This window comes from Hetaerina americana, unplaced genomic scaffold (assembly GCF_022747635.1).
Source record: "Hetaerina americana unplaced genomic scaffold, ioHetAmer1.1.p SCAF_3, whole genome shotgun sequence".
NCBI classification, from domain to species: domain Eukaryota; kingdom Metazoa; phylum Arthropoda; class Insecta; order Odonata; family Calopterygidae; genus Hetaerina; species Hetaerina americana.
This window is the reverse complement of record NW_027286874.1, coordinates 82,788,111-82,814,962: the sequence shown is the minus strand read 5'-3', so window position 1 is coordinate 82,814,962 and position 26,852 is coordinate 82,788,111. Positions and strand designations below refer to the sequence as shown.

Here is a 26,852-nt window from a genome sequence, read left to right as displayed (position 1 = left end):
GGGCGTCTCCGTCTGCATCGCCAGCGCTACCGCCGTCGCCGCCGGTGCGCCCCGAGGCCGCTGACGAGGAGGGTCCCTCGGACGGCAGGGGAGGAGGATCGACACCCCTTGAGACCGCGCCACTGTTTCTTCCTCGTCCATCGGCGTCCCCGGGAGGTGATCGGCGGTGGGGGCCCCTACCCCGGAGGGAGGGTCCGGGGAGTGGAGGGGGAGGAGGGAAGAGAAGGAGGTCGTCTTGGTCGTCGTCCACCGGCGGCAGGAGCCGTCGGCTTCCTCCTCGCGGTCTCTTTCTCCTCTTTCTCCTCGCCGTGGGGAGGAGGGAGGAGGGCGGGCGGTCACGGTGGCCGTCGCCACGATGCAACAGTTGCAGCCCGTGTTCCTGGTGGCCATCACGTCGTGCCTCGTGGCTCTCTCCTGGGAGCGGGACGATTACTATGAGGAAGAAGAGGAGGAGGATCAGGAGGGCCTGGAGCCTTCGTTGCCCCCGGACCTCGGTAACGGAACCGGTGAGTCACGGGACCTCCCACCCCTCTATCTCTATCTCAATTGGCGGCGGTCAGGTGGTGCACCTGTAAACAATTTGAGTTTGGTGCGTTGGACGTTAGACGACGTTCGGTTCGACAATTGTGCAACTGCCATCACGAGCCGGCCACCCGGCATGTACGGCATCGGAAGACAAGTTTCCTGTTAAATAGTTTACGCCATTCGACTCGTTCTTCTATTACATGACTTACAATGTGTTGCTTTCTGCTCAGCCGTGGTTCCAGTCGCATATTCTCAAATGAATAGGATGGAATATCTGATAAAATACTGCTCTATGCTGTGCAATGCGAGATTTTGAGCTAAATTATCCATTTAATTTCTCGATAGAACGTTTGTAGGTAAGACTAAATTCTTTAGAGTATGAAACTAGTCAAGCAATGTACCTGAATATAGGTTTACTGATATTTGTATCGATATTTTTTGTTCTTAGCGCTATTTTTTGCTCTCAACTGACGTTTAATGGTAGACATTTTTTTCGGAACCACTTATCTATATATAGTGAAGTATTTTACACACGGGAGGGAAAATGTTCAAGTCCTTACAATCGCTTGAAAAAATAGCGTTTTGAAGTAAATTTTATTGATTATAAGATTATTTATTTTTTAAACCTAAAGGAGAGCATACGTACATAAAAAGCTGCTAAAGGTTTAGCAGATTTGAGAGAATTCAGAATTATTGTTTCTGATGGCGTTTTCCGGAAAATTCCAGAAATTTCGGGAAGAAGGAATAACTTTGCCTCAAAAATCCCGGAGTGATATCACGGACAAAAATTCTTTAATCCTTAAAAAAAAACTCACGAGGCTTTATTGAGCTCGCATCAGTGAATTCCGCGGCAGTGGTGTTGAAAAAATCCATTATTCTCCGTAATCACCACTGGTGACGCTGGGGGACGTCGGATCGAATGGGGTCACTTGCGTTTCCATTTTAAGTGGACTTTTAGTTTTTAAGTTTAACATCAGTAGCCCGTGACGTCTTCCCACGGGTGAAATTGCGCCAGGTTGTTGATAACTATTAAACTTGCGTCGTGGTTTCCTGGTCAAGCTACCTCGTTGGATTCAGGGGGAGGAGGACGGCCGGAGGGAGGAGGAGGCACGTGAGGTGATGGTTTGTGGGAGCGGCAAAGGGGGACGGGGGAGGGCGGAAGGGAACCATGGCTTGATTCCCGCAGCGTGTGGAAGGGAGAAAGAGGATCGAGCACTTCAACTCAAGGCGTGGGAGTGGCGGGATGCGCTCTTGCTTTCGATGTGTCCTCGGCTGCCGAACATCGGGATGAACTTATTTTATCCCCCCCCCTCCTCCCGCCTCAGGGTGGAATTTTAATCGTATTAAATTTAATAGAATTAAATGATGTGGGGGTGACTTCGCGGGAGTGATCGATGTCCTCGGTTAAAATGAACTTTGCAATTTTCCATAGTTTCTTCGTATTTCTTGGCGGAGCCACGCGTTCCACCACACTGGCACTAGCATACTGATGTGTGCGCTATGCATCATTCCACTAACCAATAAAATTGTGGAGAGTTACTAAATTCATTTTAATTTTGGAATAAATAGTGAGATTCGGGAAAGAGAGACATACTTGTTTCTAGGTGGTCGGTGTCTTCATGTCGAGGAGGCTTTCGGAAAATTAATTTTTTGGTCACTTGGCCAATAAATTCATCAACCCAGGAATTCTTTGGCTCGTCATAGAAAGCAGCCTTTAACTATCCTATTACTGCCGTTTTTTTATATTGAGCATAAACATTACAACATTTACTGACCATCTGTCCAGTCCGGAAGTACACCAGAAATTTGCCCGACTGACATTTAAATGAAACAGCGTCGGCGGGCTCCGAGGCACCGCTCCAGCCAAACTGTATGGTTTTGCTTCCTCAAAGATCTAGAATTTCGTTTATGGAGTTCACCCCTAGGCACGAAAGATGTTATCTGATCCCGTCTTGCCTCAGAATGTTACGGAATTCGATCCGGCAATCCAGTGAATAATTATTTCTGTAAAACTCAGCGCCAGCCTCGTTTCATCCCGCGGGAACATTTAGGTTGGAGCGTTGCCTATGAGCCAGCAGACCCTGTTAAATTTAAATGCCAGGCGGGAAATTTTCTCGGGTTCTTCCGTACCGGGCTGTCAGAAATTTTAGTCTTACTCTAACTTAAGTTAAAATCAAGTAATTAATAAGAAAATTAGAAGTTGCTTTTGAAGTTTGAAGTTTGAAGAGTTTTTAGATTTCTGATTTCTTCCTTGGAGGAGATAACTTATTTCTTCAATAATTTTACTTTTGAGTACGAGTATGGTAGCAGTTTCTTCATTTTCATATTTTGTTTTGATTAAAATTCCTCAACCATTTCAATACCATTTGTAGCGTTAGACATTTTTACTCGCGCCCCTAGATCTCCCAAAATATAATTATTTTTTGCTTGTAGTATATCCTATGATTCCTCATTGATTTATCTAGTAAGCTACGATGTAATAATGAAGAATTAAGATATGTTTTCATATATGCGACGGGAATGACCGAAATTAATACATTTACCGGGCTGTATGCAAAATGGAATCATAAACAAAGCATTTGCAGTGCCATGATCATTTTTGCATCTCCATAGTGGACCAAGAACTACAATATTTGTTCTGTTTGCTCTAGCCAAATAGGAAAGTTGAAGGTGATTTCTAAGCTTAGAGACTATGAATTATTATTTTCTATTCAAACAGAGGAATAAAAAACAATCATTTTCCTATAAATAAAATAAACATTAAGTGCATATTTTAAATCAGTGTAAATATTTCATAACTCTTTTAACTGATAATTATTTAAATATATCAAAGTATGTTGAGATAACTATATGATTAACTTGCTATTGGGTATCTGGTAGATTATCATTTCCATCATTACGTGTATTAAGCCAATTCTCATGGAGCCTCAAAAGCTTCAATATTTTTGTAAAGTTAGCATTAATGTAGCGGCAGATTTGCAGTATTTGGGGGAGTAATAGTTATTTTTGATAAGTATTTCATTATTGTGTTACTCAGCCATGTCATGCGGATAATGTAGATAATTATAAAACATTTATATAGGTCCTTTTGTAAAGTAATACATTTACCATAAATAAGTATGGCATTTTCAACGAATATGTAATGACACTATTTGTCAAAATCGGTTCTCAAAAATATATCATGGAAAATTACATCGACAAAGAGATCTGTACGTGTTATTCCTCCTAGTTTCGGCCTCTTCAGTGAGATTTCATTAAATATTTTTATAAATATGGAAGTTAAATTTGCAATGCCATACAGGTGTGTTTCCATAATTCATCATTTAATTTTGGTGATAATAAAGCTTCTGGAAGTGCATTGTAGGACAGTTGAAGAATGAATGCTTCGACATGCTGTTGCTTTAATTTAAGACATGAAGATATTTCCGAAGTGTACTTGTACTTGTTATAGCGACTACTGTAAACAATTTCCTTTGTTTGACTACAATGTTCTCTAGAGTGTGCTTGCACATAGCTGTTGTAATATGAAACGGAAAGCAACGGGAAAGAGGTTTTTAGTGCAAGTTCAGCATTGTATCCATGTGGTGTTTCAGCCTAGCTCGCTGCAGCAGACCATTGTTTCCCGAGGTCGCGAGGCCGGGTGGGAGATGGCCGTCCTCGTTTTGAATGCGGAAATTTATGAAAGGAAACAACTCGCGTAATCAGCGGAATCCACGTCGCAATTAGGATTGAAAGGATAAGGTCTCGCGGAAGGGTGGGAGGGGCCTCGGGCATTCAACGGACGAGAAAGAGATAGGGGAACAACTCGTTCACTGTCTTTGACAGGGTTACCCAGAGAAGGTGTCCGAATGCTTGGGACCAATCGATCTGAAGAAATTGAGAATCTCTTTTGAGGAATCCGGGAGCTATTGGACGGAGTGGCCACGTCGGTGTTCGAACACGTAATTGGGGGGGAGGGGTTGGGAGAGTAACGGGGGACACACGTCAGGATCTATTCCTTTCTGTTGGGTCCAACGCATTCCCATTATCGGGAAGGGTGAGAACTTTGCCAGTGCCGAATGAAAGGAAAGTCGATTCAGGATACTTTTCAGCACTGGAAAAAATTAATGTTCTTTAATATCGGATCACTATACGAATTTGCTTCAGCGGGAATTGAAAATTTGGGGTCACTGTATTTTACCATAGACTGTAGTGTACTTTGAAGGCTACTTGCAGTTTCCTACTTGAGAATCCATTAAACACGTAATGATGAAAAGCTTTACTAATATATTCTATTGTTTCTGGCTTCACTTCGTGGAAGTATTTAATATCCATACTAAAAGGAAAGACTTGTACTTTTCCACAGATTTTATTACATGGTACAACACGTTTTGGTATATGGCAAACGCGTTGTACCATATAATAAAATCTGTGGAAAAGTACAAGTCTTTCCTTTTATTATGGAAAAGCTTTACTGTACACACTTGCTGTGGATGAAATAGCTTATCATGTATTATGAATGTATTTTATGCATCTGAGCGAATTTCAATGACCAAAAGGAGCATTTATTCCAACAAAGCTCACTGAAATTCATGTGTGTAATTGAGAACTTAATTAAAATTACTGAATGTGATGGGCTTTAATTAATTCTCTTTTGAATAGATTTACGGATTCCGATAGTAATTTAAACTTTTTAAGCCCATGCACCGAAAAAAACAATACAAAATTTAAAAAACAAGAAAGGGAGCGAACTTTAGCCATGGAAACAGCGCATGCTAATAATATTATGGTGAACTCCCGGATTCAAAATTGATTTTCCCGAAATGAAACTAAAAAAAACACTGCTCCGTATTTTAACGCATTTCATCTTTTAATGCCATCTGCCGTTTCAAAAGATCACGGTCATCAACAAGGTACTTTGATGATGAAGCTGCCGAAACAGCAGTCAATATTGAAGATTGTGGAACAATACTATGCAATGCTTGTTCATTTCGAGAATATGGAAAGTTTTCTACGAAGTTAAGCCTGAATAAATCGTGAAATCAATTATGAGACATTAATTTGCCATATTTTTTTAACTAAAGGAAGATATTTTGATTATTGTTTCTTTTTTTAAGCAATTGCTGTCCCATATATGAGATGTTTAGCTTCAAAAATCTATTAACAGCCAAATTTTAAATAAACCATCCATTAATCTAGTTTTACTCTTTAATGTATCAAACCGAATGAAAATAATTTTTTGCCCCCGCAGTAATTAAGTGGAGTGAATATGACGCTGACTTTAACAAAATAATAGAAAAAATCGATTATGAAACACTTAAAGCAGTACTTTCTGAGTGCCTCTGACTCTATAGAGCGTTTAGAGAAATCGATAACGACCGAGGAGAACAGCAATGACACCTTAGGCGGCCGTCTTAGCCGGTGCTTTGTCGAAGTGAGCTTATTATACATTCAGTGACTCTAAAGGAGGTAATATCTGTAAAATGATGTCAAATTTCACGACATTCAACTTAATTTGATCTTTTAACTGGTCTCTTTGGTAAAGATGTGATGCAAATAAGTCGGCCACATTGCGGGAGGCTGGACATCATGCATCACTAACACAATTTATCTGCACAGGATGTGGAGGCTCTATGTTTTTTATCTTTTTCCGTTAACCAATTACATTAAATGTCGAATAACCTATTTCTAAGGTATAAGGCGTATTCCTGCATTTTAAAAATGAATTAAATTGCACCATTAAGGAATACCATGGACGATCTTTCATTTTTTAAGCTATACTCGTTAAGTAAAAGGACCGATTCTCTATCAATATCCGTAAAATGTAGCAGCTCATTTAGTGTGGTGAATAAAGTTTCTCATGAAAGTGTTGGTCCCTACTGACTGGCAATTGGTTGATTTTAGTGAGCTGCTAGGGGAATCCACCCATCGCAATCATCAACTCGATGAATTGTTTCAAAGGTAAGGTCGGATGAAACTCGTCTCTTACTGAGCCCTTGTGAGATATCCACACGTCAGGTTAGGAGGATTCTTTTCTCATCCCACATGCGCTTCCCCATTTGGTCTGGTACCCAAAAATTCGAAGAGCTTGGCTGAAGTTGAGGGTGCTTTTAGTCATCCGGATTTGAACCCGATCGTTAGCCGAACGCTCATCCTCATTAGTTGGTAGAGCGTCCGGCTACTGACCGTTTCGAATACTGAGCGTTTTGTGCTAGTGTCCTTTACGCTCAGATTTCATCATCCTTTTTGTTACCTTTTGACCATTGATCTCTATTTATATTTCAACCAACGAGTTAAAACCCCTTCTCGACCAGGGATATTTGGTAAATAGTTCGTGTTAAGAACCACCAGATGCCTCAGAAATGCAGAGAAACATAGAATCGAAGATAACTCTCAATTTAGAGGCTATCTCGTTTTCATTTAGAGGAACTTAGTGCTCCATTGAAAAAAACGGACAAATTTACTAACGTGACTATGCTATAGGTAGTTATAGATGACTTTGTGTTCGTGAAAAATTTGAAGCGAGAAGTAGTCGTTCATGTGTAGTAATCGGTGCCAAGTCATCACGTTATGCGCCATAAAGGACGATGAAGGCAGATCTTTATCCTATGGCTGCCCTACTTGTTACCTTGGTGTCAGGAGATGAAAATAAAAATTGGCATATCTTCTATTAAAAGGGACATTTAATAATGTGTATCGTAGTGTTTGCTAATTTTGAGTGATGAAGATGGCGGACTTCCTGCCTGTCTACATGGACAGCTCGAGCTGAGAGGGAACATCATGATTAATGATTAAGAGCCTAAAACTCATCCTTTAAGAAAATGTGAAGAATAATTTAATCAATTATTGGGGTGATGACATCAAAATCAATTGATATCAAATGACCGCTAGAGTACATGCTTATTCTATTTCTAAATTGGTATCTTTGATTAGTAAACAAAATTAAGAATCATACCTTAAGTTCTGTATTTAGACATATAATTTTCGAAAAATTAAGGCTTGAAAAGTTAGTAAATTGACCGTTAAAATACAAATTATGAACTCATTTCAATGATTTAAACGTGAATATAAGAACGACTTGTTGCCGGAAATAGAAACTGCTCTAATTCGATTTTTCCATTTAGTATAAAACGCATTTAACTTCTCCATCAGTATGACCTATTCTATCCGTATTTGCAGTTTATAATTTTTAGAACTAATATTTTCGGGTAAATAAATATTTAAAAGTGCAATAAAAATTGACAGATAAAGATATTTAAAAGATTTCCTGTGTTTTAAATTATTTTAATGATAATATATGAATAAAAAAGTAACATTTCAAAGTAAAGTCATTGTGCTTTTATTCCTTCTTTACATATAAAAATGTATATATATAATATTATATATAATATTATATATATATTTGGATTAAAGACTTTTTGAATAGTCGGGCCCAAAGAGTTGTGATAGATGGAATTTGCTCAAATGCAGTAAAGTTATTTCAGGTGTTCCCCCAGGGAAGTGTCATCGGACCTCTTTTATTCCCTCTTTACATTAACGACATTGAATCCGTAGTCACTAGTAAGATACGTTTATTTGCCAACGATGCAAAGGTTTAACGTGATATCCGTGATCCTAAGGATACAGCAGCTTTGTCAGATGACCGTAATGCTATACAACGCTGGTGCGACACTTGGTAATTAGAATTGAACTTAAAAAAGTGCGTAGTCATAATTTTTTGGAAAAAGAGCAATTTCTACCAGAACGCCTACTGCATTGGGAACATCGAAATGGAATGTGTAGACTCAATAAAATACCTAAGCGTTACCCTCACTCACGATCTCTCCTGGGTGAAACACATACGGGGAATATATGAATAAGCTAGCAAAAACTTAGGATTTTGTCAGGAGAGTACTTGGTAAATGTGATTAAAAGGTCAAAGAGAAATGTTATCTGTCGCTGGTTAGCCCTCATTTAGAATATGATGCAAGTATATGGGATCCTCACGAAGTTGGATTAATAACGAATTGGATCGCGTAAGGTGTAGAGGAACTAGATTTGTAAAACGTTGGTATGATTGACTCAGTAGCGTATCCAAAATATTAGAGCAGCTAGGCTGGGAATCACTCACGGAGCGAAGGTTAAATTAGAGATTGAAGCTCTTGCATTAATTGGAAGGAGGTTTCTTTATCACTGATGTTGAAAATATATTGTTACCCCCATCTTACTGCGGTAGCAGAGATCATGCTTATAAAATTAGAGAGATTAAGTCTAGAAAATATACATTTAAGATGCCATTTTTCCACGAACGATAGGGGATCATGATAACATTGTTCGACCGAAGTAGAGTCATGTTTGGGTAAAAATATTCTGGTGTGTATTCACCCCCTGCCACACACCCTGGCGGTAGCTTGCAGGGTATAAATATATACTGATAATGATAAACATTGACGCATATATTATATATCTATGTATATTTACAGAGAAATATAGATGTAAATATATATATATATATATATATATGCTCGTAAATCATATATAGTTTTATTATTAGCATTAGGATTTGATTAACTTGGTTTTGATCGAACGAAGACAATACATTCCGACCCTTGGACTTCGTTCATGCCACCAAGCAAGTTCAGGATACCAATTATGTTTTTGCATTGCATGTTATTCCTACTTCCAACTTGTGATTTGTAATGATTCAGTCTCAGCATCGCTCTTCATCATAAATTACTACGCTAGTTGGATCATTTTTTCAAATCCACTTAATCCGATTCCTAAGAGATGCAAAATTATTGTAAGTTTTAAATGATGTTTCCAAGCTCACCCAGCGATATTTTTTTTGCGTCGTATTTTTGATTACAGACATTAAGTGTTCAAGTCTATTGCAGCTGTCAGTGAGAGGTCGTTCTTAAACCGCAGGACACATTTAGTAGTTAGGTCACGATCGATGCTGTGTTTATCCGTAGGGATGTGTGTCATAGTGTTACATAGCACAGATCTTAGGTGTTCAATTTCAAACTTTTGAAGACAAAGACGGGTCCGTCGCACTACGAACTTTTCTCGACTTGCCGTACACTTCGCCTCACAAGATAAGATTTAAAAGGGCTAAACAATTCACCCTACTTAGTCCTCCTTGCGGGCAGAGCTACTCAACCTTATGTAGCATAAAAAAGAAGAGGGGTAATATCGACGTTGCATTGGGAAGATGAGTAAATAATGCCCATAAAATTTTAAAAATACGCTAGATCAATTCTGTCCGAATATGTAATTTAAACTAAGCCCTCGTAGTTATGTGAAATTTGTGGTTACTTATTTTGAGCTGTGGTAAAAATTTTCATCTTCATGGAGATATAAACGTCCCTTTTGAATCAAACCCATTTTTTATGTCTTATTGGCTGTTGAAAATTTGCTCGATAGTTGAAAATATGATCCAGTAGCTAAATTATTTATACGACAATCACACATACATTATTTTACATGGAAATAATGTGTTCCTTAATTTTGGTGTTACCTGTATCGAAGAAAAATTGTAGATGAACGTATATTTCTAGCACCTCTTGATGACGATTTTTTATCAAAATCGAAATAAATCATGGTATTGTAGCTAATTATCAACCATCCGTACACGATTTCTGTATAGTGCGAATGAGTATTGTCTTACTTGTGCGGTCGACCTAATTTTCAGAACGTCAGGTTAGGGAGGAATTAAAAAAAAATTACATAGTGTATACATTCAAACAGAGGATATGTCGTCCGTTAATCTCTCTCACACATCGAAGGAAATTTGTTTAATCTTTTTTGTTCTCATGCGTTTCCAATGTTTCCACTGTCGCTTGTCCGGCACACATCCGACGTGTTTAATGAAATACTAATAGGAATGACCAAGTTAATTTGCCTTTACGTCAAAGGAAGAAGTTTTGAGCGCCATAGTAACGAACCCGAAGGTTGGTTTTTAATAGGATAGTAAACTCATCTTGTGCGAAACCCCGCAACGTGTCACATTCACGCGTCAAGAGCAGAGACAATAGTTCCTCCGGATTACCAGGAAGATAAGTTGCTCGGAAAACCTCACTGCTTCAGTTTACTTGAGGGTGAATAGAGATATGACTTGGATTTAAACCGAGACCATGCGGTTCGAGACATTGAAGCTTTAATGGAACACATTAGTAGTAGTATTTAGGGGAGGCGACCGACAGCTGAGGTAATTTGCGCCATAGGGGATGGATAGGAAAGGATAAAGGATGGAGAGAAACCCGGCGTCGGCATTAGCCTACTCTTTACGAAAGGTGCCAGGGGGTCCGCAGCTTAACGTCCCATCCGACGGACGGCATACTCACTCAAAGTGCCCTCCACAAAGCACCTCAAATAGGGATCAAGATACCTCTGAAAAATATTCAACACCACCGGGATTTGAACCCAGACCCTCTGGGTGGGAAGCCAGTACGATAGCCACCGCACCATCTCGATCTGTTTAATGGATCACCTTCACCTGGTTATGATTCATGTATATCTTTTATGCTTAGGGCTACAAATATATTAAACCTTTAACTGAACACGGGAAATCGTCCAGGTGTAGTTAGAGCAATCACATAGTACCGGTGCCGATCCTTTATGCATACAAGTATCTTAGATATCTAGCACGAAGGTTTTTCCATCCCAAAGGCACGGATGTGCATGTTAAAACCTTCAATTCTCGGTATCTTGGCAATTAAGTTGAAGCAAAAATGAACTGCGTCTTTTAACGTGTACCTGTAAGCAGTGTATCTTACCAGTTTAGCGTAAAAAATGTTGCATTTTTTCCATACTTTTAAATTTCGCAGACTTCCCCTTCTTTTGTTTTCTCAATCTCTCTCGCACCGCGGCGGGAATCCTCGAGGTTTCCTTCGATAATCTTAGGAAACCCATGGTGCCACCTAAAAAATTATTGAAATCACTCTATAAACTATAGCTTTTAGAAATTCGCCTTGTAAGCCAGTGTTTAACATAAATGCCGTAAATTATTGACGAGGGCGTCTCTGTTTCAACGAGCAATGCCTAAAGCTGTCGGTACTTTCAATTTTCCCCTCGTGTTTGTGCGCCTACGCCGACAAATAAATATTTTGTATTTAGCTAATTCACCATCCACAAAGGCCAGTCGAAGTTATGCCCGGGAGTGTCCTGTGACATTATTTATCTGTTTCACCCAAGGCCTGTAATGGTGTTGTGCGGAGAAAATTTCGATTTATCTATACCCTCTGGTGGAGTGAAAGTTAGACTGACATTAAGCGTCCTTTCCTTAGGAGGTCGACTCTTGGCTTGTTTTTTTAACAACACTTATCCAAATTCGTGAAATGAGTAGGTCCATATCGAACAGCCATTATCAAATTCTAATGCTAATTGCATATTTTATGCTAGATTGCAGGTAGAGGAAGTATAGTAGTAAGTAACTTTACGTTTGTTTTTTTGAGAACCAAATACAAGTATGAGCAATCACTGGAAAATATTTCAAAGGTGACCTATCACAAGCATTTGTTGACAATATCTTTAGTTAAATCTGAAATAGTTTACGAGTACAGTTAGAGCGATGGCTTAGTGAATTGTCAAATGTACTTGTTCTTTTTTGTGTTATCGTCATTTAACGAAAGTCGTATTTTATTTTTCTAAAGTAAATGTATTTAAAAGAGTTTTGAATGCACATATTTAAAAAGCAATACCTCTTAAACTAAAAACTTTATTGAATCTTAGTAATCAGAAAGCGGCAAACTGAAACATACAAATGATGATCGTTACAAATGGAATCTCGAGAATGAATGATGTCCAGGAATCTACGTTATTGACAGTTCAAGATTACTGAACGCCGTTCTCGAAATACATATATTACCAAAGAAACTGCGGGAGATGCCGCAACAGTAACTTATAACGGAGTCATCTGCTTATATTCTTTTCAATGCAACAATTTCAGAGTGTAAACATCCCGGTCAAGGCGAATGATTTTTATACTCTGAAATTGTTGCATTGAAATACATGTATTGCGTTGCTCAAATGGTATTTTGTGTTTATTTGTTGTCGATTGGTCGCGCAAGAGTTTTGGCAAGGAACAAAATTTTCGGGATCTCAGGATTGAATCTATCAAAATCATTTCCTGTTTGGAATACTTCTCAAAATATACATCATGGTATACAATTTTAGCTAGAGATTATTTATTTGTCTACTTTAAATTTTATTCGGTTTAGTGGATTCCGAAGCAACATTTCAATATCTTCGCTCAATTTTGATTAGGCTAATAACTTGATTTTAAAATGATTTTCTATTAGGTAAATAGCATGAAATCCACAGAGAAATGGTTGATTAAAAATGTTGAACTTAGGAATGCCACGATGCACTTCAACAAATTATCCTTGCGAGTAATTTTTTTAAAACAGTAAAATAAAATTTAAAAAATATTCATAAAATAATGTCAACATTTATTAACTTATAGTTATGAAGCAGGTGGTGTTTCTGAACTCACCCAACTGTTACTAATGGCCAATATGTTAAATTTGTTGCCATAGTAATTAAAACTATGAGAGTGGCCGGTTATAGAACGTTTTCTCAGACTTATACAGTAAATGAAATAAATAAAAGAACATGCTGATTGTTATTTGAATGATTCATCAAAAATACCGGCTCATTTCAAGGAGCATGTGAAAATTCTAAAGTTACGCCAATTAATATCCAAACTAAGCCTATCTGAACCTTGCTGCCTTTTAGTTTTGGGTTCTTTAGTGAGTAAACTATGAAATTTCAGCGTTTATATTTATTTTTATTATTTATTATTATATTATTATTAATGTTGCATTTGACATTTGTTTACCAGTGTATTTTTGATAATTTATAATTGATAATGCGCTTTCATTTAACTTTATGACACATAATATTTTTTTTCGTTCATTCTCTTTAATCATGTGTAGATATTTTCCTTGGCAGACGTGGAATATGGTAAGACAACCTAAGTAATGTAATTTTCTCAGGGTGCGTGACTTTTCATTAAGTTATTGAAGTACATTACGTGTTGGCTCTTTGATAATACTCCCGGTGCACAATTGCGAATGCATTTTAAGTAAAAACTTAACCTTTTCCCAATAGAAATTTAAAGGCGAAGACTTTGGAAGACTTGTGGATTTCCTGCCTTTGCATCGTTGCCTGCCGAGAGGAAAACAAATTATCCAGTGGTAACTCCTGAAACATTGAGGGTAGCATTGATCGGGGAAAAATACCTTTCCGTGGTCTAAGGCATTGGATATCAAGTGGTAGGCTTAATGCCTAATATGAATTCTTACCATACCTAACTACCCATCTACAGTTAAATTGCTATTGGCGAGATGCTACAGAAGCATGAATGAGGCATGAAAGATATCAATGAGCATTCTGTTGAAAATAAAAATGATCCGGGTCATCTTTAATTTAAGTTAACGCTTTTACGTTTCACCGAGTAGCAATAATTTGGTAATTCTCGAGTTCGAATGAACCAGTCGTTCTAAAGAACTCATGACACGTTTGATTTTAAGATATGGAAGCATAAATGTGATAGACTTGGCCTCGCAGTATACCTGACGTACGCAGCAGACTCTACTCCCGGCTTCATTTTACTCCCTTGAACCCTAGTAATGTTCGCAAATAAACTTCACTCGATGGTTTTCAATAACTTTGCTCCGTTGGAAGCGTTCGAGAGTGGCGGCGACCCGATCCAGATGGAGATATTATTTTTCCCCTTCGCATGGAACACAAAACCTTTTAAGAGTCATTATTTTGCCCCCGTGGCAATCTCGTTAATTTTACTTTTCGGCTATCTTCAAACGCAGGCTAAATCATGCGATGCCCCCTATTAATCATAGCGGTACGCGGCGTCCGCTTGTATCTAATCAAACGGAAGCGGTCTCGGGACGTTTTTGGTCTGGAAGTGGGCGTAACCGCTCTATCGATTGTTCGACCCGAAGGATCGCCGGCACACATTCGATACCACATGTACATCCACATCTAAACTCACCAATCCTCCCTCTTTATTCCACCCCACACCACAGCTCTAACCCCCTCCACATGCACCCCCAACCCGCCATGCTTCTCTCCCGGAATTTTCCTGGTCGATACAATACCCTCCTCATGCACCCAGCAAACGTCCACTTAGTGATTAGTTTAGTATTTCGTCGTGGCTCTCGGACGAGAGGGTGCCCACGTCTGCGTGGGAGTAGCAAGAGTCGGCCGGCGTGGATAAGCACGCGATTGGAGGCGTGATCTAAGGGGAAGTAATTTTCAGTCGACACATCGTAGCCGTCCTTCTCAATTGTCTCTCGGAACATTAAAGGATTTTGATGATGATATTAGAGACCATAGAGATAAACTTCATGGAAATATTTTCCAAACGCAGGCAAGCAAGGATCTTAAGGCAGTATATCAGTGATATTTACTCGGTAGGAAATAAATGGAGATGCCCGAAATTATTGTTTGTACGGTAGTCTCTTTGGAGGAGCAGGTTTGCTGTTTCAGCTTGTCATATTTGTGATTGAGGCCTATTGAACCGCTGTAATTTTCCAGACCATGATATTAAGAGAAAAATTCGTGTCTTTCCTATTACGAAGTGTATGTTTCATCATCGTTCCATCGATTAAACTTCGGTAACGAAAGATAACATTTATGGAACTATGAGCTGTCGGCAAAGCTATCTGATTCCTTGGGAAATGTGACGCCTCGGTTAATAGATACACAAATAATGAAAAATATCATTAACATATCGTATAATAAAAATAGTAAGAATATACATGTTGTATTCGATGAAACTCCAACCATATTATTCATTAAATTTTAATGGAAATATTTGCGTAATTGTGCAATTCGTTTGTTTAAGTGCTAGACTATGAAAATGTTACAATAAAATAACCATGAGCTGAACAAATTCAAAATTGAGCTCAACCATAATGTTCTCTAGATTGATAATGAGATTTAAACAGAACGCCATAGTAAAACCAGGACGAGTACACTGTTCCATAAGGTGATTAATACATTATGTGAAGTAGTGACTGGAGAATTAGTTTCCAACTCAAAGTGTGGATAATTCCGGTATGTTAGGTTGAGTGGTTTTTAGGTACATATCTACGAGTGTGATATGTTATTATGCCCCCTTTGTATCTAGCGGCTACCAATGTTGAAACGTATTGCTGGATAAAATAAAAGTAATGACCACTCTTTCGGGTATTTCAGTTAATGGGTGCACATTCAAGTTGTCAGCGTTCCGCTTGGAAGATTGGACTTGTAACCTTCTTAATTTTAGAGGAAGTACTACATAATAATGTCTTTGGTTTATTAATGCCTGCCATCAAATGGTGAGCTAAATTTGTGGAAAGTGGCTTAAAAATTGTAGATATTTTACATTGTAATAAACATTCTTACTAATACACCCTTATGGTGAGATTTTATGATACGATTTGATTAGTTTTAAGCACTAAAACTAAATTTAAACTTCAATTTTACCAAGAAAATATAGTTTTGCTCAGCATATTAAAATATATTTGTATTTTAAATATGCAAAATGCTTATTCTGTAGAATTGTACATGCATATTGTCTCTGTGTGGTCAGGCCGGTGATTTTCATCTCATCTCTTTCCCTTTGGATTCATGATGTATATATTTTTAATCACTTTTACGTCGCTTGTGTTTAAAGTTCGTGGTGTCTTCATATGAAATATTAATGCATAACTGCAGAAGTCTAACAGTAACAGAGATATTATAGCTCCGGTAAAGTTTTTCCTTGCCATATAACTTCGCATATGCACTCTTTTCAAGACAGGGTTTTAAAAAAATATATAATAAGCATTAAAATGAAGGTAATCAGTCTTTTTATTTGAAGATTGTAAAAATATTTGGTTTTAAAATTTAAAGGCATAGGGTCATTATAAAGGCGAGAAACTGGTTTGTGGCATCATAAATATTATTTTTTAATCCTATTGTTTCTCCAGTATATACCTAGTAAATATAAAGTGTTAATTATCAAGATTATTATTAACTGCGTGAGAATATAAAAATATTTTGCGAATTGGGGAATTAATACTTTGACAACCTCATTTTGTGAGATCATGGTTTAGGTAAAACTACTAGAAATTTACAATAACTTCATGTAATTAAGTCGGAAAGAATTCTCTGATACAATAATTCTTCTTAACACGTAAAAATGTACTATAAACTATATGAATTACGATGCAAGTTACTAAGTTGAGGATTAAATGTTACTCGAAAATTCGAAAGACAGTCGACGTACAATATCCCGGAATAGAGTTTTGTAGCCGTCATCTCCAATTCTCTAACTGAAAGCAGGCAGACAATTCAAGAGGTGATTCATGGGATAAGTTAACATTTAAAAATTTACGACAATAGAGAAGTTATTAGTCGGCATTAAATATCGCTATTTTCAACTTGTTTGAAAATATTACCTAGTTTTAAAATATTTGAATTTGGAATGGAATTCAATAACATTTTAATTTTTTGCCTTTTTATCTCCTTAAATCTCCCTAGTTATTCCACTATAAATGGGGTGAAGCTTTTCACGTCTCAAAAAATAGGTTTTCGTTAGGATTTTAGCGTTTTTATTTCGTTTAATTTGCACTGATTACTCAGTCATTGAATGAATGAATCTTACCTCCGAATTAGCACAAGGAAAACTACGAATTCGCAAAATGTGTTGGAGAATTTGTAGATTGTAAATATAAATTATCGCTTCGCAAAGATTTTCTATAATTGATATGTAGTATTGCCAAAAAGTTTGACCCAAAAATATGTCACACAAAAATTTAAACAGTTAAGAGATCAGAGAACCTGTAGACGAAAAATACAAAAAGAGACATAATTAACTATCTTATACTAATGCTAGTACATACTAACTATGGGAGAAGCTCAATGATGAACTTATTCCAAAATTTGCAAACAAAAACTCAAGCAAAATTGGCTCTTTATTCACTGGCAAAAAATCCAACCTTAAATTGGCTGTAAAAAATATTTCATATGAGCGCATACATTTATAAGTATTATTGGTACTCTACGGGTGAAGATAGGTTTTGAATGGGCACAAGTTACCAATCTACCAAAGAGTACAGTGACAATTTCCTTGCCTCTCTCAATAAAATACAAGTCAGCATCCAACATTAGAATTACCACCTCTTCAATTCCGCATAATTATTCCACCCTTAATTCCGTGCAACATCCCCACCCTATCCCTGCCCCTTCCTCGCTTGCCTAATTTTCTCCTCACTAGCACACTCTTCAACCTCCCATTGCCAATTAAATTGCTCTGAATCCATCTTTCCTGCCTTCTTCGGATTTTTACTAACAATCCCCTATCCTCTCCCACCATGCCCAGCATTTCTTGTCTATGTTCTTTTCTGGTCATTTCACCTTTTCCGTCTTCTTCTCATCCACATTTCAAAGGTCTTCAATTTACGCTCATTATCTTGCTTAAGCGACCATGTTTCCACGCCGTACAAAACCAGGCGTGATTTCTTCCATGGATTGACTATATCCGTATTTTTGATAATGATGTAAATTATTATTCAAAATTCAGCATCAGCCGAATAAACTGCTTGTGAGATTTGTATCTACCTTAGCAATATATGTGAACAAACATGTCCCATTGTAAGGCTCCGCCTAACGGATATTAATGTACATATAGGGTATCTTTACCAATAAAACTAAAAATATCATAAATAAAATTTAGTTCAACAAAAATTATTTTGAGGATACCGAATTTGGAAAAAAATGACTGCTACAGTTTGTACCTTACGCACTATTGTGAAAGACACAAGTATAGGATATATTCAAAGATAAAATGTACGAGAGGGTGAGGAGAACGGCGAAAAGTTTCGGTGGGATTGTAATATTAATGGCAATATGTAATGCACATGGCTTGCCCCTTCCCCGGACACATGGCCCTTCTTTGGAGCTCAGGCAGTGTATGCGCAGCAGCTGAGTAAAAATGTGATTCAAAGTGTCTGTGAGTAGAGGTGGGGAGTGAAAAACAATTCCTAGCAGGCGACATGATTGTATGCACGTTTTATTGGACACTTGTTTGCTAACCTAATTACAATGACATTGCATGGCTATAGATCACGCATTATTCAGAATATAAAAAGAAACACTTAAGACAATGTTTCCTGTTATATCGGAGGCCCTGCGAGTCAGATTCTAACCGCCGTTTACTATCAGAATCATACCATTTGTTGCTTTCGCATCATCATAAAAATTCAACGTTCAATTTCATTTCATTCACGCCTCTTTTCATGCATTTTCTCTTTATTCATATAAGACAAGTAGACTTTGTTGTTATTATATTTATGTAATTCTCCGCACATATTTTACATGATAGCCTTTGTTGGCTGGGTTCGGTATGAAATAAAAAAAAACCGGTTTAAGTTTAATTTTCTTGGAGATTGGAATCAAAAGAGGTTGCTAGGAGGGGCTTGGTAGAGCTATCTCATCATAACGTTACACGTATTCCATTCCTCGAACTTTCTACCTATGGCTGAGGCAAATGACACTGGCACAAATCTTGAATCCTCCTTAATGGTGAAATTTACGGGGAGCGTGAAATAGAAAATTATCTGAACCATTGAAGCATTTGTAATCAGTAAAAGAAGTTGGGAAAAAGAATATGAATTTTGTAATATCAAACCATTTGGCAATATCAATCAATGACTAGAGAATTGTATAGGACAGTGTGTCTGTCGGTTACTTTTTCCGCAAATGAAATAATTTTACTGGTCTTTGAGATACTGTGACGGGGATATTTGAAAAAAATTGAGACGCCGCATTTGGTTTAATGATATTATATGAATCATTTCTAGGCGTTAAATATATTTCACAAAGTGTCCTCAAATCTCTTTCGAACTACATTGGTGAGACTATCCCTGTAATGAGCAAGACTGTCCAGAGCGCGCTAAATTTTATTACAAATCTTATTGGCTATGCCATTAAATTTATTAATATTTCGAGTGATTATTAATTAATTAATAAAAAATGGTTATCTCTTTAGGTATATTAGCGAAATATGGATGTCTCGATGATAACATTCAAAGGAACATCTGATTTGAACTAATTTACATATTTGAAATGGTGTAAATTATTAAATTTTTTTGTTTATTTTATATCTAGTATATATTTAGTATTAATGATCCTATAGCTCATGTAGCCCTTCAGTATAGGCCATTTAATGCATTTTTAGATAGAAATTGATATTTATTATGATAGGTAATACTTCAACGTTTTCATGGGCTAAATCAGTCGTGTTTAAATGTTTTCTCTTCTCTCAAAGAGTACAATCGCCACTATACGTGAGCCGTGAAATTTCACGCGCGGGATATTTACGAATTCCTAAATTACGCCGATCGACTTTGGTCTCGCGAGCTCCCTTTATGATCGCCTCCGGCCGATGATTCTCAGAACGATGGATGACAAATCTCATACGGCGGCGTGTTCCTCATCGGGGAGATGAGGAGCGCAGCGTTTCACCCGGCACTGTGCTTAACGAGACATGCAGCTCGCGCAGTAACATGGAGTAGGGGCAGGAATAAAACGAGGAACAACTGTGTAAAAAAAGAAGTTTTCCGCGAAAGATTCTTTCCCTCCTTCTCTAATCCACCCTCCCACCCTCTCGTGGATGCGCGGGCGGGATTACACGTATTCCGAGGATGTGTGCCGTCCCACAGGGGCCGCCGCCACGTCCCCGCCCGCACCTCCTCTCCCCCATCCCATTTCCCAAGCGTTCCCCCGCGAATTGTGTGGGGCCGCGACAGGTCGGCCAGCTGCGGCCTCGCAATCGAATCTCTGCATCGTTCCGCCCGCCTCCCCCACCCTGCTTGCACCTCGCCCACTCGGAGGGCTCGCTCCTCCCCCGCCTCACTCCTCCGCCCCCCCCCCCCCAAACCCCGCTCTCGCCCCACCTCCCTATCTCTCTCTCTCTCTGTCCTCGGCGGCGATCCGTCTTCATTTGCATGTCGCACAAGGCTCTCTGGAGATCTGAGTTTTTTATTGAGCGACCGTTCCCCTTTGGGGTCCTCCTTAAAACAATGCGTGTCCCATTCCGTGCGCTTGAGTGTTCGAGATCCCGAACGTATCAGTTTTATCCCAAGCGTTACGATTTGCACCGTGTTCTTGTTGGGCGGGGAAATCATTTCCTTTGGATGAATGGGAGTTGGCTTTTGATCAGTTGATAGAAAATTTACATTGAAATGGAGTTAAATCATTAGCCGGAAATGGTGAATTCTGGATGATAAAAATTAGTAATCGGGTGGGTGAACGACATGAACATACTAATTACTCCATTTTCCTATTTTTATCGATTAAGTCATGCAAGTTTCGTGGGCTTAAGATGGGAAAAAATTATGTTTTCTTTATTTTTTTGTCTACTTGTAACAAGAGTTGTTGGTGTACCACATTCAACTGTACCATGCATACCATTTCAGTGATTTATTTGCACGTTCTCTGCCAACCATTCCCCTCATATGAGATGGTGAAACTGAGACAGGGAAAATCTGTAATGGCCACATATTGACTAAAATACGACGAATGCAGATTTTAAAGCAAGCAAAATTTCTATTCCAAGTTTAACGCGAATTTATATTCACTAGCAGCTAATTTTCAAAGTATCCATAAGTAAACATTGGCCACTTCTCTGACAATGTGTAATATTTTATGTGTATTTTATTCCAATTTGTTTGATAACATGTGACAAAAACAATGTTCAAGGATGATCAAGGTGGCATGGATGAAGAACTCCGCTTCTATCCTGAATTCTCTGCCAGGAAGTTTCATTCTGAAGCAAACCGCCCTCGATCAGCATTTGCTGATTTGTTGTGCAGTATTCACCAATCATCGGTTTTAATACTACTGACAGCTTTGAAGTCGAGCTTTGGAAAATAAGAACAGCAAATGTCTCCCTGTATAGATTTGAGAGCTTCCTTAAAATTGGGAAACAAAAGAGTTTTACGTTTTAGGAATGCTGTGGCATGCTTCTATGTATCCATGCAAATTGCTCTATAAACGTTATGGGATAATACAAAATATGCTCAAGTACTCTTCAACTTGACGTTGTACTGTGGGTACCGTCAGTAACATCCCCGTAAACATGCTTTGTCCTTATAATATAAAAAACCGATAACTTGCGAAAAAAATTAGGGTAAGACTTTAGGGTGCAATCAACAAAAACCCTGGTAATAAACCCCTGAATTGGTAATACTATTTGAAGAAAGATCTCACGCCACTTTATATTTGATTGTGATATTCATACATTCATGGTTGGAGAAATCGAGTGCCTTCCCTGCGCCATCTGCGGTTCCGAGTAATATCCGATAGAAAATCGCACCACTCAAGAGGGTGGCGGTGGAATTTTGCACGAGGTTGTCTAAATGCACAACAAGAAATTTAAATCCTGGATTCTCTGGCCGGAAGCCAAACTCTATATCTACTGGATTAACACGACACCCTTTTTGATAATAAATTTTTAAAATTATATATCTGCTACAATATCGAAATTTGAAGAACGGATTGGCAGATGTTCTAGGATAAGGAGGAAAGCAATGTCCGGTGACCTAGATACGACTGGGGTTGGAGCATTTATATACACCCGACTCTTACATATTGAATACAATAGCATTAAAGTTAGACATTTGAAACGTATCGAGAAATAAACGGGAAAAAATCAGTAATGTACTTTGAGAGTACCTTCAGAAAATTACTGTAGTGTATTTTCGTGCGGCATTTCAAGTAATCACAATTTATTTTCCCCTCATTTCCTTTAGAGCTAATGATAAATATTTTTAAAACAGTGGTAGCTAGGCGTATGGAAATAAAATGGTGTTTTGAGCTTTACCTACTCACTTCCTTCAACCTAATGCCACCTAGGAAGAAGTAACTTAGGTTCGGTTAAGTTTTAAGAGAAAAGCTCATCTAACGTGTATTTTGCATATTATTCTACCCCTAAAGGAAAACACGTATTTTCCTCCCACCCTCAATTTTCGGACATTTCCCGAAAATTAGAACGTGGTGGAAGGAGCCTTCCTGGAGATTTCCCAAGGTTGTAAGATTAGCATTTAGATACACTTTGAACAGAAATTATGCACCGGGACGTGGAAGGAAGGAAAAGGTGCGGAAGTAACGTCAAAGCACCGTGGGGGTACTACCACTAGCTGTGAGATACTATTTTCGTCAGGTTTAGCGCTGACTGCTTCCACAGTTTATAGGAAACGGCGCACTCAATAGTAATTGCCCGTAAGATAGCGCATCAAGGTCGAGGGCAAAATAAAGTTTGTGCCATCTTCCCGTTACTTTGACTTTACATTTTTTTTACCAAATCATTAAGTGTAGATGGAAGGAGGGGAAGAGGGTTCCTGCTAACTTTACACCCACCGCATGGCATTTGTACACTTACTCAATTGGCTCCACCCACTCGATCCCTTTGGCACAGTAGCCATTCACGTAAAGGGAAATACAAGGGCTGTCAAGGAAGTAACTTAAGTTTCGGCCTAGCGAGGCGGTGGGGAAGGATAGACCCACCATCTTGGTGTCTAATCGCCCCTGCACTCAACACGCATCCTGCTGTGTAGTGTGCAGGCAGTGGTTTATCTATTCGCTCACTGTGAACTGTTGAACTGTGCACTGTAATCCCGCGAGTTGTCAGCCTATAGGTATAGGAGAGAGTGAGAAAGGCTGGGAGGGAGCGGGTGAAAATTAAGAAAGTTTATTATTTAAAGGACAGAATTATTTACATTGTTAAAACATGAATCAATTCGTTAAAATTGTGTTTCCAATATTGATGCCAGAAGAGCCGTATTATTGGATTAGGATCGAAGTTAATTATGCGCAAAATATCAAGATGCAATCGGAACATTTTATATCTGTCTTTGTGGATCGGAAGTGAAATCGGAGGAAGGATGTGGATGTAAGTTCATGGATACTGTGAACGGTAATTGGCGGATTCATAAAAGGGAAGGGTCAATAGGTTATTATTGTTTGAGTCGGTACTAAAAGGAAGCCTTATGACAGTAAGTCGGATATGTCTTGAGCGTTGAACGGTATGAATTCATAATCAAGGGAAACTTGTCAACGGTCATATAATATAAGATTGATGTTTATGCATTACTCCACTCAATCCTCACGCCAGCTAACCTCTTCATGTTCACATTTATCTACTTTTTGACCTCTGCCAATTACTGCAACCCATACGGTGTCCCATACGTGGTTTTTAACGTTAACATTTACCTCTATGGCTGGGACCATCTTGCCCCAAAGTGTATCTGATAAGGCTGACTCTTCCTAACTTTAAGAGTTTTCGTTGTTCTTCTTTCTTCCACGAATGTTCTCAAAACTTCTTTGTTAGCCATTCTATATATCTATTTGATCTTCGTCATACTCCCATGGCACTACATTTTCAATACAATCAATCAAAACATATAGAATTGGAATAGGGATCAAATTATAGATTATTAAATCCGAACAATGTCACATTAATCAATTAATGACTGAGTCTAATGAGGCAGGCCTTAAAATTTCACTTGAGACCATTTAACTGCTTCCCGACGAAGTAATTCCACTTAACAATATTTACCCTATGTTTTTTTAAATAAATGTTCAACGTTGCTCAACGTTAAATAAGAGCTCAAGCGCTCTCACCAAATATTTTTTCACTCAAATTGTGGTGAGTCCATTCCTTATTTTCTCATTGGTCAACCTGTACAATTTACTTGATATTGCTAATAAATACTTTATTATTCCTTGCTAACCAGAGTCTTGGATATTGATCCAGAATTTCATTGGCCATTTTCTGAATTTGCCGCTAAAATTACCAAGCACCGGATAGCACCAATATAAAGTCCATAAATAAATTTAGTGTCTGCGTGTATCTAAACGAAAATGGCATATGAAAAGGTTATGCCTCTTTGTTCCATCAATATTGGAAGTACTTCCAGAAAATATCATTCGGGCCTCTTGCTAACCGTCCTCTCGTCAGTGCGCCATATTTTGGGAATATTAAACTGCTCGTGTATCCTCGCGTGAACGTTTTCTCCATTATGTGTTTTCAACCACAAATCTACTCTCTCAAAAATATCTAGTGTGAACTCTACTTCTGTTTTATTAATCAATCCTAAAATTGAACGACTACTTAGCACTATCGCACTTTAACCCAACTAATGAAATTCATTGCATAACAAGACGACGCTTCCGTCCTTGGTGGTATTCGAACCTACGTCATTCGTATTTTCCACCGACGTGAAACCAACCAGCGTTATAGGATGTAGAGTGCTTTACGGAAATACAATAACTTAATAAATTTCTATCTATGAAATGGGAATGTTTCTAACTACAATTTTAATTTTGCTAAAAGATAAAAATTTATTCGTGAGCTCAGGATGCTAAGTAAGGAAATTATACAAGGTTATTATTACATGCGTAATTTATATGAAATCGTCGTTTGATTTGTTACCAATACGCTCCATTTAAATATAAGCTCTAGTTACTGGCAGTGGCGGGCTGACGGGAGAGAGGAGGAGGTCCCTCCCGAGACCCCTTCCCTCACATGATATTTTTTTATTTCGGTTCCAATAAAATGCTTAAAATTAACAAACACCTAAAATCCAAATAACTTTAATTTTGACTAACATTTCAAGTCTCACTGATTTCAGTCTTTTCTTCTCCTCTCGATATATTGGTCCTTTTATCCTCTCTGTCATATTTCCCCGCATTGAAGAGGAAAACCACGAATGAAAGTGTTAGAGGCGTAAATCAAATGATATCATCGCAGTCCGGTTTTTGTATTGTTATTTATAACTGCTTTTTGTAATTGAAGTATCCTAAAGTGGAGAAATATTTAGGCAAGCATAATATTTAAACAATATCACTATCTCGATACGTTGTAGAGGGTAATCGGAATTGTTAGAAATATATTATCCCGATGATTTTCTTAAATTCGTATTCGTAATATTATAATTATAAAAGCTTCCTTTTGTGGACAATATCATCAAAACGTATGTAAAGAAGATACATAATAAGAAAATGTATTTCCTGATAGCTAATTCAATTGCATACGTGAATATAGAAAGATATTTCTTTCTAAGCTGTGACGTGACTGAAGTTGGCTTAATGTTGATTTGAAATGGTATTGATATGTGCTATAAAAATGCTCATTCAGTAAAAATTTATTTTTAAACCTCAAGTTGAATTTTGTCAAATGACAATCATAGCTTTCACTATTGATAAAATACATTAATTTGCAATTGCACGCCTTTATAACCTCCATATAACTATTTTAATGATGTAAGAGACATGATAATCTTCGGAACCACTGTAAAATGGGTATAGAGTTGGATTATTATCCTTAAAAATTTCGTAGGATTACGCAGGAGGTAGTTTTTGTGAATATGTTGGCATTAATGAAATTTTTATCCCTTACACAGCGTTATGAAGCCTAAAATTTATGATCTATCTTTTTTAATAATGCTTACCTGCCGAATAAATGCAAGTTTTCATCATTTCGTGGTTTAGGGAAAAATGAACATTTGCAATGATGTAATTAATTTTTTGGGATAGGAACAAAGCGCTGGCCTTGACAACGTTTCATTACTATTTTGAAAATTCATTTTGGTTAAAATAAGATTTCTTCGTAACTGATAGGCTATTGTTTTCACTGTGGGGTTGCCTCCAGGCATCGGCTTGATATTTAGCGGAATGAGATCCTTCTCGTTCCGGCAAATGCTTTTCGCAATCTTCGATTAACAAAAAGTTACGGGCTCGGCTTATAAATGGGGCTTCTAATGGAACAAATGTTTTCTTCGCTCTTCCTCCACTTCCTAAGATTCCATATATGTACCACGGAACGAATTTTAAGAGGGAAATTGAACGTCAAATTGGAAATCGGGCTAGTCAAGTGTTTTTCAAGGGTCATTGTTTTGCTAAGCTCGGAATTGAAGGGCCTTATCCCTTAATATTTGTGTTCTGAGTTTTCCAGCAGAGCTTTTAACGGCACCCAACTTCTTAATGCTTTCGTCATCACGCATATCATTGAAAAATTTCTGGCCTAAGGTTCGTAAGCTTGGTGTTTATGATGACGCTTCATTTTCTATGCTAGATAGTGAACATTCCAGAGAAATATCCAGCAAGGAGTAAGAAGCGTAGTTTAAGCAAATAAAACAAATCGTCAGCTTATTATTGTGTTGGGGGATTCGAAGCCGTGCGCCGATTGTTCAATAGATTTATCATGAGGGAAACATTTATTTTGGATGATAAATATGGTAAAGAAGAGGGGTCCTTGCCAGCGTTTCCAGAATTACGAGTATATGGCAGTGAGAGGAGAGGGGTCACGCGTCGCAATTTGT

At 38.0% G+C, this 26,852-nt stretch overlaps 1 protein-coding gene across 2 annotated transcripts in view; it reads left to right on the top strand.

Moving 5' to 3' along the window:
• Positions 1-249: 249 nt before the first annotated feature.
• The window catches only part of LOC139690233 (uncharacterized), a 239,547-nt gene continuing 212,944 nt past the window's right edge, over positions 250-26,852 (top strand). For both annotated transcript variants that reach the window (XM_071587555.1, XM_071587554.1), the window contains exon 1: positions 250-506. In XM_071587555.1, coding sequence (XP_071443656.1) covers positions 356-506 — 151 coding nt within the window. In that variant the 5' untranslated portion in view covers positions 250-355. The remainder of the gene's footprint in view (positions 507-26,852) is intronic.